The 17,500-nt window shown below is 44.8% G+C and overlaps 1 protein-coding gene across 8 annotated transcripts in view; it reads right to left on the bottom strand.

Moving 5' to 3' along the window:
- Positions 1 to 17,500, bottom strand: part of LOC139767286 (uncharacterized) — a 398,565-nt gene that overhangs the window by 16,440 nt on the left and 364,625 nt on the right. For all 8 annotated transcript variants that reach the window (XM_071696479.1, XM_071696481.1, XM_071696480.1 and 5 more), the window contains 2 exons: positions 17,357 to 17,500; positions 12,894 to 13,023 (listed from right to left, as the gene is read on the bottom strand). The exon at positions 17,357 to 17,500 is cut by the window's right edge and continues 11 nt beyond it. In XM_071696479.1, the coding sequence (XP_071552580.1) occupies positions 12,894 to 13,023; positions 17,357 to 17,500 (274 nt within the window). The remainder of the gene's footprint in view (positions 1 to 12,893; positions 13,024 to 17,356) is intronic.

The following is a 17,500-nucleotide window of genomic DNA, read 5'->3' as shown; positions in this document are numbered from 1 at the left end:
GGTAGTACGACCCTTGATCATGGCAGTACGACCTTTGATAATGGTAGTACGACCCTTAAGCATGGTATATGATCCTTGATCATGGTAGTACGACCCTTGATCATGGTAGTGCGACCCTTAAGCATGGTAGTACGAGCCTTGATCATGGTAGTACGAGCCTTGATCATGGTAGTACGACCCTCCATCATGGTAGTACGACCCTTAAGCATGGTATATGATCCTTGATCATGGTAGTACGACCCTTGATCATGGTAGTACGACTCAAGTATGGTATATGATCCTTGATCATGGTAGTACGACCCTTGAACCTGGCAGCACGACCCCTGAGCATGGCGGCGATACTATAATATCTATTGCAAGGAGGGAAAGAATATAATGGCCACCGAACCCACAAGCTTCCACGCACACCAGACTGTATCACATATCTATCTATCTATCTATCTATCTATCTACATATATGTTTACCAAATGGCGTCCTAGCTTCGTCTTTTCGATGTATATCAACTGACTGTTATATTTCTCTCTTGTGTCTCCCCTGATGATGTGATTATTACATGAAAGTGCACTTGGGAACTTTTCGTGTTTCATTTTCCCCGTGGACTCATAGGAATATACATACATACATACATACATACATATATATATATATATATATATATATATATATATATATATATATATATATATATATATATATATATATTATATATGGTTAGGTGGACTGAGGTGATAAGGGTAACCTAGCTTGTTGGAGAGGAACTTTGATAGGTAGGTACAGGAAGAGGGAGGCGTGGAGGGAGAGCCGAGGGGTGAGGGCGTAGTGAGGTGTGTGGCTAGGAATGAGGCACCAAGACGAGTCCACAAGGAGGCGGCCAGTAGGAAAGGCACGAGGTTATGAGGAGGACCGAGAATGAGAGAGACGACGGGATGAGGAATACGACACGAGACACCATGGCCTTTGATGTTGACGAACACTTAAGAGGCCAAGTTAAAAGTCCCAGGTTCGAGCCGCCGCTCTGAGTTAAAAAGAAAAAAAAAAAAAAGGCCGAGGTTCGAACCATCGTACTGATTTAAAAAAAAAAGGCCGAGGCTCGAACCATCGTGCTGAGTTAAAAAAAAAAAAAAAAAAGGCCGAGGTTCGAACCATCGTGCTGAGTTAAAAAAAAAAAAAAAAAGGCCGAGGTTCGAACCATCGTACTGAGTTAAAAAAAAAAAAAAGGCCGAGGTTCGAACCATCGTACTGAAAGCCGCTGGGCACCTCCAACAAGCCAGCCCCCACAAACCCTACCGTATGAAGGGATCTGTTCTTCCCATCAGAACTTGCTTTTCGCGAGGCTGCTGCTGCTGCAGCCAGCCAACCACCACCCTCCCTCCATCTCTTCCTTCCTCGCCACCGCACTGCATTCACAGCTATCATGAGATGGTACGAAGGGTCCACACACACACGCACACACACACACACACACACACACACACGTACATGATATGATGTTCGCCCCAAGCTGACCCCTCTGGGCCAGATGTTAGCCAGCCATTCAGAACACCACGTTATCGCTTTGGGAGAGGAGAAAAATGAACCTCTCTAGTTTCATTCAGATAACGTCACCCACTATAGTGAATGGTCGGCCGAACCTATACGTGTATGCTTTCTCTACAGCCAGGGAATTCTGTCTCTTCCTCTTTCTTTTCTTTTGATTTTACTCTATATTGAGTGAGACCTGAGGCAGTACGGGGCCATGTCCAATCAGGGGTAGGTCCAACCTCATGGCTGGGGAAATGTACGTCTAGGAGAGACAGGAGTGAGGGAGAGAGAGGGAGGGAGAGGAGGGAGGAGGTGGGTGATGGGGTGGGGTAATGGTATTGTAAGTCAGGGTAGTTCTGTGTCGTTATTAAGGGTTTTTAGCCCTACAGTACGAGGGTAGCCCTGATAATGTTAGGGGAGAGCCCCCCTTACTGCGAAGGGTATAGCCATATACTGTTAAGGCGTAGCCCTTATTGCTAGGATACAGCTTATTTTGCTAGGATATAGCCCTATACTGCTAAAGTATAGCTTCATGGCTAGGATACAGCTTTTTTTTTGCCCTTATTGTTAGGATATAGCCCTATACTGCTAAAGCATAGCCCTCATGGCTAGGATACAGCTTTTTTTTGCCCTTATTGCTAGGATATAGCTTATTTTGATAGGATATAGCCCTATACTGCTAAAGTATAGCCCTCATGGCTAGGATATAGCTTTTTTTTTTGCTAAGGTATAGCTCTATATAGCTCTACTTTGCTAGGGTATAGCCCTATATAGCTCTATTTTGCTAGGGTATAGCTCTATATTGTCAGAGGGCACAGCCCTACCTGCCTGTCACAAACACTGACACACAAGAGATCATTGTGAGACGCGTAGGGAGGCTCGAGAGAACTGGGAATATCCATAAGTGACTAAATACGTTAACGACCAGTGTCGCTCTATTATCCGAGCCACAGGCTTAGAGACGTAGACTTACTGACTCATGTGGAACACCTGGTGGCCGGGTTGATCATCTGGGCTACCCGGCTCCGTCATACTGCCGTAATACAGCTGAAGTAATGATGATGTTCAAAACACGATCTGCACACGTTTGTCTACTTGGACGCGATACGTTTCGCGCGCGCGCGCGCACACACACACACACACACAAACAAACAAACAAACACACATACACATACGCACACACAAACAAATAAACACACACACACACACACCTGGTGGGGGGGGTGAGAAGAAGGGTGTAAGTGCTGCCACTTACAAACCCTGGAGAGAGAGAGAGAGAGAGAGAGAGAGAGAGAGAGAGAGAGAGAGAGAGAGAGAGAGAGAGAGAGAGAGAGAGAGTCAGTGGCCATAGAGGTGAACAATGTCAGCAATAAAATATGTAAATCGCCGCTATTAGTGGGCACAAGTGTGATGGCAGGATCACGGCTATTGTTGATAATACCTGATACACACACACACACACACACACACACACACATATATATATATATATATATATATATATATATATATATATATATATATATATATATATATATATATTCCAACCTTGCCTAGCTACATGATAGGGAAACCATTTCGCCACACATAATGGCACACATGACCACCTCTGATGACAGCAATACGAGGCGTTGGCTGAGTGGGCGAGACGACATGAGTCGCGCAACACAGGGAACGTCGGGTGGCGCGGGAGACGCGACCCGCGCCAAAGACAATGTTATGACGGCGTGGTGGTGGCGTGGTGTGGTGCGGGGGGGTTGGAGAGTATGTGGCCTGTACCAGCAGGAGCAGTAGCTTCCCCTCCTCCTCCTCCTCCTCCTCTTAGGGCGTCCCGCTGCTGGGGCGTTGCCATACGGTTGGAAACAGTCGCACAAAGAGGGACGAGAGGGGAAAGGGGAGGAGGGCGCGGGGCAAGTACTCAGAGCTTCGGTGGTGGTGGAGAGAGAGAGAGAGAGAGAGAGAGAGAGAGAGAGAGAGAGAGAGAGAGAGAGAGAGAGGCTGCTCTGCTGCTGCTGCTGCTACACATCACCCACCCACAGCAGGAACGCTCGACTCGACCCACCTCCCACCCACCCTCTTCGCTGGCCATCGTCAATACATCAACATTCAGGCCGTAACAAGTGTACGGTCGTTGCACGGCCGCTCCACTGAGGACCTCTCGCTGAGCGGGTGGAAACCGTAATTATCTGAACTCTGCACCACACCATATTAATATTTCCCTCACAGTAATGCTTATCTTTTGTCTTCCAGTGGGATAATAATATTCCTTCACACACATACACACACATACACACACACACACACACACACAAATATAGCATCATCATCATCATCACCACACAGGACTATGGCTGCGCTTCGTCCAGTAACAGGAGAGTGTAGACTCCTTTAAAGCTACGAGCCCTCTGAGGGTACCGCCCTCCTAGTGATACAGCCACACCCAAAGAGCGAGTCTTCCCTCGGAAAGTGTCACTTCATGCAGGTGGCGGAGGTCAGGTCACCCCTGTAGACGTAGGTCCTCAGAACCTGCTACACCCCCGACCTGTACATGAGCAACACCTGACACACAACACTGCCTCACGCAATCAGAAACACTGGCTGGCACAAAACACACACAAAAATACCTGAATCCCCACAGAAATTCAGTCACCCTCACATGTGTTCCCACATATTTATTACCCAGGATGGTGAACCACGCCTACTTAATACAACACCAACCGTACTGGACATCAATTACGACAAGACACGTGCCACGAACGCCACTAATTTCCCACCGTCTATAATTATCAACACAAAGGCCATAACTAAACTATTACCCCCTTTCCCCTCCCAATGCCAAACAATTTCAGACATAAAAAAAAAAAGATTCTCTTTTGTGTCCTTAATAAACAATGGACCAGCTACGCTCTGAACTACGCTTTACGCCTTCGTGGTCAATTCATACGCCCGGGAGCAAAATATAAAACTATAAATAACACAAAACCAGGCATGCTGAGGAATCAATGCCTGCTTAGCGATCCAAAACCCACAAATACCTCCACGGTGAAACACAATAGCATTCCCTACAAAATACATACCAGTTCAGATACAATACGTGAACAACAATGTTTGCCATCTAATTCTCTGCAGCTGTGTACTGAACCCCTTCCCATCTGAGCCACTTCTAAACCCCTTACCGACCTTCATACAGGAATGAAAAGTTCACTTCTACATCCGTCCCCCAGCAAACATCACATCTTCAAAGCACACTGATGAAATGACCCGAATATCTTGTGGACCCCTTGCCATCAGACCTTACGTACCCATTAGCGTGTGTATGCCTGCGAATCCTTCCTTTCCCAGGTAGGAGTCACCTAACTAATTATATCAAAGAACATTAGATCAGGGGAATTTTTTCATGTGGGGAATTTTTCATGTCTATATAATCTTCTAAATTTCGGGTAAGCACATATGATAATCAGTCACTTGACACGTAAACATAAATCTGCATGATTATGAAACAGAACTGTGAAGAAAAAAAAAATAGTGAACATCAAAGAAACAAGTAATCTTAAAGAGAGAGAAAAAAAAATTACTAATACTGAAAAAGATTAAGACAAAATTCTCTTTTTCTTTACCAGCAAAAATGCACACGAAGTTCAACGGGAGACTGAAGAAATAAAGACTCAAACTGAGCCTAGGTGAAGACGTCTGACACCTGGTGCTCTGTAGTCCCCTATTACTCATCTGCGAGACAGATGGAAAGACCGAGAGAGAGAGAGAGAGAGAGAGAGAGAGAGAGAGAGAGAGAGAGAGAGAGAGAGAGAGAGAGAGAGAGAGAGAGAGAATAACTGGCTCTTTTTTCCCCCACAGTTAAGTTGTTTTTGAGAAATACGCTACAAAACAAAGCTAAAAATGAAAGCAATATATATATATATATATATATATATATATATATATATATATATATATATATATATATATATACACAGATGGAAAGGAGGAAATGTATCAACAGCTGAGCTATGCAATATTACCAATGATAGCAAAGTAACACGTGACAATAAGTCGTATTATCTATAATAAGAAATTTGCGTAGACGATGATAAAACGTAAGATGTGCGAACCAAGAAAATCATGGCACGTCATTACCTTATTATTAATCAGTTTCTGTAGGAATTATGAATAAATGAAATAAAGGAAAGAAAATCTATAGTGACTACCACTGAAATATACATGTAAATATAATTCAAATATTTTAAATGAATTCTTAAGAGTAATGCTAATAACATAACAGTAAAAAAAAAAGATACACTAAAAAAATTATTCATTTATTGTACCAAAAGAATAGAAAATAAAAGATTTAATCATTCGATGTGATAATTTCAGGCACCAAGAATAATATTACACACAATATACTTCATAGAAGCCAGCAATCAGAGAATATAAAACGTCGCCTGCTGTATTGACGTACTTCGAAATGTGCGATCGTACGCACTGACTGAAATCGCCAGGCGCGAACATCGTACATATATCAACGTACTTCCATCCGAGTGGAAGTACGTATTGTTACATACTTTACGACGCGCTCAGGAAACGTTACACGCCAAGCGGGAACACAGGTAAAAAAACGCGTAATGATGTTGTGTGTCCGTCCTTAATGTGAGTGCGGGACAATTGAGGGATGTTTTCAGTGTCTTACAATATGGAAGCTACATCTTCAATACAAGGGAGGGATGGGTAGTGTGTCCAGAATGGAAATGAGAAAAGTGTGACTCGTACATGCCTGAGCACTGCAGTTTCAGGTTAATGTACGTCTGGTTTACTGATCTTTAATAAACCTTGGGTTGGGAGGGCGCTTGTCAAGGTATGACTTCATTAGTTTGTGTAAGTGTCCTCATTGCCGTGTCTGATGGAGGAGAGGGAGGATATATGTAAGATTAGGACGTTGGAGGGTGATGGAGGGGTAAGCTTTTTTCATTTCTACGTGAAGGCTGGCGGTTGTTTATGGAGTACGTTGGATAATAAAAGCCAAATGCTACTGCAATGAAGTGAGCGCTAAGCACATTGAGGTAAGACTGAAGTATTTTCGTTTCGCATTTCGAGCGTTCAAAGTTTATGTTTTGCTAAGCTGCCAGTGATTGTTCTGGGTGCTCTGTTTCGTGTGGTTTGTTGCTTTGCTACATTTACTTTCGATGGGATGAATGACCAGGCAGATGAGGCATAGTTTATATAAAGCGGAGTGGTTATAATGTTCGTTGGAAATATCAAGGAATTTCTTTCTGGTTCAAAACTGGTGCTCTGGTAAATTTCCTAAGGGCATTTAGTCTGTCACTGAACCGAGGTGTTTCATGTGGAAATTTGAAGTGTTGTGAAGACCCGTCACATGGGAAGTTCCTCAGGGTTTTCACAGCGTTGTGACAGTCACAAGGAAGTGAGGGATGGGTGGGTGAGTAAGTTGTGTCAGGGCGGATTTTGCTTAAGTGTTTTTATGAGTCCTGTGTCGCTGTGTGGTTGGCTTGTCACTAATTACCGAGTCACGTTTCATGAGTATGTTCATGTCTTCCTTGACAAAAGAGATTCGTTAATGTGGGTTAGATGCGATTCCTATGTGGAGTTAGGATGGCGTGATTTTCCTTTGTTTTTTTTTTCTTCCGATGTTCGCCGGAGTTGTCTGCTTGTGAGATCCATCGTGTAAATTCTCTTGTTTGCTTAGTTTGCTTTCGGGTAAATGAGGTTGGCGAGGATGTGTGTCTACTGATGGTTGAATGGCCTTGTGTGAGCTGGGTTTGTTTACTTATCCAGTCGGGAACTTGTGTGAGGGGAAAGTTAGGGTTGAATTACTCTCTATGCCCTTCTTACATGCGCTTTTTGTTGGCTAGATGGCTAAATCCCACCTAGGATATGACAGCCTCACATGCAATCCAGTTTTCTATAGATATTCTATCATCCCGATGAAGTGAATACAGATGTGACCATAGATCATGCCTCTGGAAATGAAGACTAGAAGGTATGACTGTCAACACCTCTGGCGAAACACGAAAAGCCAAAAAAATGTAACCAGACAAATGATTTAAGGATCCTTTATATTTCTGTGTGTGTGTGTGTGTGTGTGTGTGTGTCTCTCTCTCTCTCTGCTTGACTTCATATTTCATTCACGAATAAAGTCTTAATGGAAAGAGCCTTCCTCTCGTGGATTCACTGCTCTTTCTGAATGAACTTTCAATATTCATCAAGCAGGAACACAAGAGAATAAGCCACAGAAAGGTTAGAATATACGTGTGTCTTGTTTGGTCGGATGTGTATATACGCATCAACCCTTGAACACGACGGTTCGACCCTTGGGCACGAGGGTTCGACCCTAGAACACGAGGGTTCGACTCTTGGGCATAATGGTTCGACCCTTGAACACGACGGTTCAACCCTTGGGCACGACGGTTCGACTCAAACACGACGGTTCGACCCTTGAACACGACGGTTAGACCCTTGGGCATGACGGTTCGACCCTTGGGCACGAGGGTTCGACCCTAGAACACGAGGGTTCGACTCTTGGGCATAATGGTTCGACCCTTGAACACGACGGTTCAACCCTTGGGCACGACGGTTCGACTCAAACACGACGGTTCGACCCTTGAACACGACGGTTAGACCCTTGGGCATGACGGTTCGACCCTTGGGCACGACGGTTCGACCCTTGAACACAACGGTTCGACCCTTGAACACGACGGTACGACCTCTTGAGTAATCAAACGACCTGACATTTCATCTAATCCATGATGGTCAGGTCCAAACGTATACCACCATCCCTCAAATTCGTTCCGTCGTGCTCAAGGACCGGACCTACGTGTTCCAAGGTCGCTCCGTCGCGCTCAGCAGGTCGTACCTTCGTGCTCGAGGGTCGTAGCGCGTCGCCGTTCCCCCCCTAACCGAGGACTTCAATGATAGTGACAATACGACAATAACTCACCAACAATAACCTACAATGAGGACCAGGTTTCGTGATTCGATCCACGCCTCCTTATTCACGAGTGAGGAAAGATTGGCGCGAGATATCATCAACCATGCAATCTGACCACCTACGAATGCAGCCCAATGATCAAAAGACCTCATAAATACGGTATGGAAAGAGAGGTGTGAATATCGGTTGTTGGCGAGGCACATCCAAACTGAGTTATTACGAAGCCAAGGCAAACAGAGGTGGTGGTGGTGGGGGGTGGGGGAGGTCGGCTTCCTGCAACATTATTAAAGCGAAGTTAGGTTAACGGGAGGGTGGGGGTGTGGGGGAGGGGGGGAGGTTAGATTTAGATTACATTAGGTTTGGTTACATTAGATTGTATTAAGTTAGGTTTTGTTAAGTTAGGTTAGGACAGGTTTAGTTCACATAAAGTCAGGTTATGATTAGGTTAGATTTAGATTATATTAGATCAGGTTAGATTTAGACTATATTACATTACGATACATTTAGATTATACTAAATTAGGTTACATTTAGATTATATTAGATTAGGTTACGTTTAGATTAGGTTACATTTAGATCATATTAGATTAGGTTACATTTAGATTATATTACGTGAAGTTAGAATTACCTTACATCAGGTCTGGTTTTGCTACGTCGTAAAGATGATATACAGTAACCATATGACCAATGTTTTGACACCCTCCCCACCTCCGGCTCCCGCCCGCCCCGGCGGCCCCCTGCGTTTGCCACCAGCTGTCTGACGGTTGGAAGCTGCCACCAGCTGTCTGTGGGCCGGAAGCTGCCACCAGAGAGAGAGAGAGAGAGAGAGAGAGAGAGACGGTGCTCAAGGGTCGCACTGCCGTGCTCAATGGCCGTACCATCGAGCTCAAGGGTCCGTACCGCCGTGCTCAAATTGGTCAACGAGAGGAGGTGGCGGGATTTTCCCACCAACAGTTCACGTTACATTTAACTACTCGGGGTGAGGAAGGGGAAGTGTCACAGCTTCAAGGTCATCGTATAGCATCTGTAGCCTCGCTCACTGGGATAGCCTTCACTCGTACATTAATGATTTCACTCGTACGTTAATGGTTTCACTCGTTCATTAATGGTCTCACTCGTACATTAAGTCGTACATTAATGGTCTCACTCGTACATTAATGGTTTCACTCGTTCATTAATGGTTTCACTCGTACATTAATGGTTTCACTCGTACATTAATGGTTTCACTCGTACATTAATGGTTTCACTCGTACATTAATGGTTTCACTCGTACATTAATGGTTTCACCCGTACATTAATGGTTTCACCCGTACATTAATGGTTTCACCCGTACATTAATGGTTTCACCCGTACATCAATGGTCTGCTGAAGACAAAAACAAAAATAGTCGCCTGCCTTTGGCATGCAGACTCCGGCCAAGCTTGTGTGAAAGTCGGGTGGCGCGAATCTACTCCTCGAGCTGTTGTTGCAGACGACCAGATTGAAATCACACGCCATTAAAAGGCTTGAGAGACTTTATTCCATGTAAGGACTCGAGTGAGGCTATCCCTCATAAAAAGGCTAGTATAAGAATATAGCCTTTTTTGATTTAAAAGGCTGTCGTACGAAAATATGACCCCCCCATTGACGCCACAGTTCCTGTGGTTGTGGGGGCAAAGGCTCTCCAATCCTGACCCATCGTTCTCACCTCCTACACACCGCCACGCCCTCCTCTCCCTGGGGCTCAGCCAAGGGGCCCTTCCCCCAGCACCTAGCCCCCGCCCACCCCAGAGTCACAACCTACGGGACCCTGACTACGAAGGGACGACCATGACACAGAACGAGCATGGTCTCTCTGGCCTCCTTACCCAAGGGTCGTCACTGTCCTTCTTAGAAGACTGCTCCTTCGTCCTCGGGGGATTTAAGGTCAGCCACCATCTTTGAAACACGACCATTCTTCCCTTTAGTCTGAGGGAACTGACCACAAACTACATTGCCTGTGTTGAACGTTCAGCTTGGAAAGACTACGACATGAACGGGAATGACTTCAGAACACTATTTGAAGGGTTTTGACAACGTAGGATACCGGGGATGACTTCAACTTCCCCACCAGGAGACGACGAAGGAGTGTAACCTCAAAATAAACGACGGCGTAGGTGAGGTCTTAAAAAGACCACAAAAAAAAAAACTACCTAAATACCAGCGTCTGACATTAAGGGGGGCCGCCCCCCCGACCTACACATTGTCCACGGCATTTGGCGGCTACGCCCTGACCTTATACACGACGCCACGACCTCCCGTCATCACCTCACGCCACGCGTGGGAGACACACACACACTTTGATGGTCTATTGAACGCTGCTCGTAACGAGTGCGTCCGGGGGAAAGACTGGCAGAAATACGTGAGGGAGGATGTCGGTTTGTTTTAAAAGAGTGACTATATCAGAGAGTGCAGAGTCCAACAGCTAAGAGGAAAATGTTTATATGAATATATATATATATATATATATATATATATATATATATATATATATATATATATATATATATATATATCAGTACATTCACTCTCACGTCTTGTTCAAGACTAGAACAGATCTAGCATCAACAAGCTTCTTATATATGTTTGCTCCGACCTTCTTATGTTTACTTTCATATCCTATGGCAGACTGGAAGGCGACCAAGATCCGTTCCTTGTGAAAGTTCACAACAATGAACAGATGACATCGTTCTGCAATACCAGAGGCCACGTATCTCCCATCTTCAAGGCGAGGTGTATGTATGCCCTTAGTCGAACTGGATAGCGAATGTAAGCCCAGGTTGATGATGGTGGTGTCTTCCTAATGGTTTGAGAGATGTGTCTATCCTTGACACGGGAGGAGCTGCTGCTGGCTGACTGGCTGGCTGTCAAGGCTGAGAGTAAAGCATGACCTCAACTGTGTATTGAGGGAAAGTGGAAATTCTCATTTCAAGAAGAGCTGCGATGATCCTTAAAACTTCCTGGTGTTTTGATGGGAGTTTTAGGATTGTGACGTGCGTCAGGTCGTGTTTCACTATAATTCCCTGTGTATTAATGGAGCGACTCATGCTCAGCTGCACCTACCCTTAGGGGATGCGCGTGTCTCCTAGAGAATGAAGGTTATGGAAAAACTAACGTTATCTGTTGTGAGACCTACAACCTTCTTCAACTGGTCCGTGACCTACAGCCTTCAACTGGTCCGTGACCTACAACCTTCAACTAGCCATGACCTACAACCTTCAACTAGCCATGACCTACAACCTTCAACTAGCCATGACCTACAATGGCCATGACCTACAACCTTCAACTAGCCATGACCTACAACCTTCAACTAGCCATGACCTACAACCTTCAACTAGCCATGACCTACAATGGCCATGACCTACAACCTTCAACTAGCCATGACCTACAACCTTCAACTGGTCGTGACTTATATCCCGATCACATTGGTTCTCCTCTGTGTGTGTGTGTGTGTGTGTGTGTGTGTGTGTGTGTGTGTGTGTGTGGAGGGGGGGGAGGTGTCCTAGCTCACGTTACAGTTCATAATCAGGTTGCTGACACTGGCACTGTTGTAACAGATATGAGCTTCACTTCGTCCTCACTGTTGACACTGCTTTGGGGGCACTGTTGCAACAGATATGAGCTTTACTTCGTCCTCACTGTTGACACTCACTTTGTCACTGCTTTGTGGTCAGGAGACACTGGGTTACGCCAATATAGACAACGACCTTACCCTCACAGGTGTTGGGGCCAGAGTTCTTCAAGGCTGTGTGTACCGTTTCTTTGTCTCTGGTTCTACGCCCCTGTTGTTGTGGCGGGAGTCTCCGTCGTTAAGCAGTATCTCTAGCAGTGTGTGTGTGTGTGTGTGTGTGTGTGTGTGTGTGTGTGTGTGTGTGTGTGTGTGTGTGTGTGTGAGGTTCCTGGCGGATAGACCTCCCAACCTGAACAGATTGTGAAGGCAGATCCAGTCAAGGATTCTTACGACTCTCGCTTGTCTTCAACATCAGGATATTCACCAGCCACACTCAGCCACTGGGACGTGTGTAAACATTCTGTAACACTTGACTGAAGATCAAGGAAATGGATTCTCTTCACGGCCTTCAACGTCGATAGGTCTACAAACCAACGAATTTGATGGCCTTACATGAGCCCCTCGTAGTGATTTAGGTCTACGAATTATCATGGAACTACGAGTGTGGTCGTATACCTCACCAGATGTAAGAGTTGTGAAATACTCGTAAGGTCATAAGCCCCCTAAAATTCTACCATACGTCAAAACAAAACACTATTACATCATGATCCTGTGATCTGGGTCTTACACCATATCAACTGCCAGGGTTGATATGGCCGTCAGTGTAAATTCGAAACGATTCGCCTCAAACAGTCAAGTTTTTATACATTTCTCCCTCCCTCCTGCAAGACCCAGGGCAACACTCACCCTTCAGGACGTGTATCTGGATCCGCGCAGGTTTGGCGTTGGAAGGCGCGCAGGTGTAGTTGCCGGAGTCGGCCGGCCGTACGTTGCTCAGGAACAGGACGCTAAGCCCACCGTTATTCTCCACCCGGACCTGGGGGAAGGAAGACAACCTTTCTCAAGTTAAGGAAAAGGAAAACGAAATAAAAAAAAGTTAATAGAAAACGGTCATAGGGGGAACTATTCTATATTGCCCTAAATCATTTCCTTATATCCTTCTTTTACTGTTACTAGGCTAATCATGAGATTCAGGAAGATAAAGAAGAAATCGTTATATTCAAAACAGACAACTGGGCTATGAATTTCGAGAAGGGGGAAACTGAAGAAGATTTGTATAGAGTAGCGAAAAGATGTAGCAGAAATTTTAACCTTAGACGCATCCTGGAAGCGGGGAATTTTACTGGGCTGGACCTTGCGACCACCGACCGACATATTATATGTCTCTTTATATCATATATTACAGAGGATCTATAGACAGACACGAGTCGAGATGCACGAACAACAGGCATACATCACCAAGAACTAACAGTTGTGGCCATAGGCCGCCATACAAAACCAGGAAGACACCCATGCATTGTTGCCAACTCATACGGTCGATAGATTCGTCCTCCTATTTAGCCAAGAATACTCAAGTGAACAAACACGCATACGAACGCGCACTTTCATGGAACACGTGATGCCCTCCAACAGCAAGGACTCGAACCCGGGACCTTTTGAGTGGTAGCTGGGAACGCTAACTGCTCGGCTATGGTCCAAACTTCATTTGACCCAACATAAACCAAACTACGCATCAATCCAACTATATACTTAAATTGGTTTAATCATCTGCATTTCCGAGTCTTAACAGCGCTTGATACTATCTCCTAACTATAAATGAACTTTCGAAAATCTTATACAATTTCTTAAGATAATTCGTCCCTTTTACGTTAATTGTGATTCGGGTTTACGTGTATCTAGTCACTATTCACCGTCACACGGCCAACCATCAGTGTTTAGTCTTTCAATTGCTATATATCTTCCGCTTTACGGTCCACTATGGAAATACGATCTACGACCATTTTGCAGTAGGCTTGGTATCCAGTGTCATGTTACCGAGTGCTGCTGTGAGTTTTAGGTTGTCTTTCTACGAATTCCAAGTATGCTACGATTGCTGCTCCTACAACTACTGTAACTACTACTGCAACTGCTGCTACAACTACTACTTCAAATCCTCTCCAAATGTTGAAACTTTGGGCATTAATCACCAAAATTCTATTAGCTATCTGGTTATGTATGTCAATAGTGTATACATAATGTATGTCAGTGAAGAATTCGAAAAGGCATTTTGGACAGTGTTTATTGACACCATCTTCTTTGCAGAGAGAGAGAGAGAGAGAGAGAGAGAGAGAGAGAGAGAGAGAGAGAGAGAGAGAGAGAGAGTCGCTGTCTAATAGATAGCCTAATTACTTAACCTAATCAAGCAACTAGTGCCGCGGTAATATGACTTGATCACCCTCAAGCTTGGCCTTCAATGAGGTTAATTAACTTTTCTTTCGTCTGATGCCTATGGAATAATTGCCTTGAGTAACTCTTTTCCAAACTTTTACGGTGGGCGAAATGACTTCGGTAACTTATAGAACTTTTCCTTCATCAAACTCTGTTTATCTTTTTTTTTTTCTTTTTCAATGGTCTTCTGTTCGATATATTTTCGTTACGTAAATAACAAATCGGTCCATTTTGCGTGCGTCTGTACCTGTAGGTGCTGCGGTAAATTCGTTATGAATACGGGCTTCTGATCTCCGACACCAAACACCCTTTGTGAGACCAGCAGCTCTCTAATGAGTAATTAAAAAAGCAATTTGAGGGGCAATGAGAGGAAAGGTTTTAATTAGATTTTACGAGATTTTTCTTTTTAATTCGATCTCAACAGAGAAGGAAGGATTCCCATTGGCTGTGGACCGTTGAGAAGTGATTCCCATTGGCTGTGAACCACTGAGAAGGAAGGATTCCCAATGACTGTGAACCACTGAGAAGAAAGGATTCCCATTGGCTGTGAACCACTGAGAAGAAAGGATTCCCAATGACTGTGAACCACTGAGAAGAAAGGATTCCCAATGGCTGTGAACCTAGTGTGAACTGTTGCTCTGGGACCACACCAGTCCCAGATCCTCAAGTGTAATATACTATCAAATGCACCACAAGTACCCAGGTGCTTTGCGTGGACATGATCTGAATCCACATGGGAAGAAGCAATCAAACACATTGTACACAACACACAGAGTCTACTGGACCGGAGTGACACGTTAGCCGCCCTGTGCCGATAATGGCACTTTGAGCATACCTCCCTCTCCCCGACCTGTGCCAGTACAAGCACGCCCGAGAATGAGCTGTCATTAACAAGAGACCGTTCCAAGCCTACCTAGTCGTGGCAAATCTTGACACACACACACACACACACACACACACACACACAAAGGCACACACAGACACACACTATATCGCTACTCAAGGTAACAACGTTATGTGGTCTTCAAATTTTACCTTAACACCTGAAGAAGGTGTTAAGGATTATTCTGTTGGTGGATGTGTACCCCTCAGGTTGAGCGAGCCTTAATGACCCTGGCAGACGACAGACCCCAAACCACCAAATCACCTTTTGGTAATATAATGTTACCACCAGTCGTCGCCATAGCAACATCTATCTGTTAAGAGTATTATGTCGAAATAATAATCTGCCTTTAATATTTCACCGTAGGTGAAAATATCTGAGAATCTCTTTCTAATTAAGAAATTCTTTGAGTTGCCTCTAATTAAATTTTTGATAAGTGGAAGTACAATGGGCCAGCACAAACATCTGAATTAAAAAAAAATACCATAAAGGGACAGTAGAACGTAAACAAAAAAAAACTTTTAAATATCTATTTCAGGTTCGCGTTACAGGTTTTATCAAATATTCAGAAAAAGTACCTTAAAAAAGTATAGGGAATTTAGTTATAGAGAGACAGATGCAAAGTACTTACTCAAGAATACTTCCAGGACCAGATTTTGCCAAAAGGCTGGGCTAGCGCGTAGTGCTCCCCACAGGAAAACACTAAGTTATGGAAAACGAATCATGTTTTGTCAAAGGGTTATATGTGAAAGGGAGAGACTGCATATTTATGGATCTAATGCCTGCAGTCAACGTGTGGGTGAGGAAGAAAGAAAAGACAGCAACCTGGACCATAGGAATGAAACTTGACAGCCACTGAAGTGCAGGTTCATTCTAGCAGCCATCACCAACCTTTCATATACCTATAGGTTGTGTGGTACCGGTAATATACCTCCCTGGTCGGTGGCTGACTACCATCCCACTATCCACCTGAGGGGAATTAGGAAAGGAAGACTTTATGAAGTTTGCGTCGTTATGAGAAGAATCTTAGACGTTTGCGTCGTTAGAAAAAGCGTCAATGTTCCAACGATACCGAGGATCTTGTGTACAATCAAAGTGGGATGTCTGCTGAAGCCTAATATTAATTGTCTCTTCGCCTTACGCCTTTCTCAATCTAGACTCAAACTCTTCCCAGAAATGTGACACCTTTAAACTACATCATCATCCTCATCATTATGTGATAATCAAGAGATTTGACGAGAAATATGTGTGTGTGTGTGTGTGTGTGTGATGCCTGGCGCGAGGTAGAGATGTCAGAGGAGCGGGTGTTTACGCCGCGCTGCCAGGCGACCATGTCGCTCTGATCTTTTGAAATCCATCGTACTGACATAATCCCTCCCTCTGACGTTGCTAATGGAAACGCAGCCTGCAATGTTCATTATGAATAAAGAACAAAGACGGCACAGCCATTAGAGGACTGAGGTGGGCGAGGTAATAACATTATGATAGCGTGACGGGCGCTACGTCTGGCGGCGGACGACACCTTAGGCCCCTCCTCCTCCTCCCTCCCAACCGCCACACTGCACCACACCAATGAATTAAAAAAAAAAAAAAATACATGGCGGCGTAGGCAGCAGTCTGCGGGATTGAAATGACTAAGGACACCTCATCCTCTCCCTTCAGGTGGTGGTGCTGACCGTGAAGGAAGTGGTTATGTATAACGAAAGTCAGGTCATCCTAAAAATTACCTTCCCAGTGGGATTTATTTATTCATTTACGTGTTACCCCCTGTGGTAGTTTGATACACTCCCCATGCGTAACCCTACGTGGTAATTAATGGTCAATGAATCATAAGGGGGTCGTGGTGGTTACCCCTTCCCCCTCCTTCGTGGCATACACCCCTCAATACCTCTCAGCCGATGAGGTTGTACAGTAGTTGGGCAGTTAGTGGGCTTGAGATATATACACCCCACCCACTCCCAACACTCTTCCTTCCATGGAGAGGTGTGTGTGTATATACACCCCCTCTAACGTACCTCCCTTGTAGCGTCGTAGTATATACTCCCTCTCTCCAACGTACCTCCCTGGTAGCGTCGTAGTTGATCATGTGGTGGTCGTGGTACCAGAAGACGTAGGTCGGGGGTTGGGTGTTATCCCTGAGGACGCACACCAGCCTCAGGGAGCTGCCCACAGTCATGTACTTCTCGGGTCCGCCCAGGATTTC

The sequence above is a fragment of the Panulirus ornatus genome, chromosome 59, assembly GCF_036320965.1.
Source record: "Panulirus ornatus isolate Po-2019 chromosome 59, ASM3632096v1, whole genome shotgun sequence".
NCBI classification, from domain to species: domain Eukaryota; kingdom Metazoa; phylum Arthropoda; class Malacostraca; order Decapoda; family Palinuridae; genus Panulirus; species Panulirus ornatus.
Note: the sequence above shows the minus strand (reverse complement) of the source record. Positions and strands in the feature narration are given on the sequence as shown.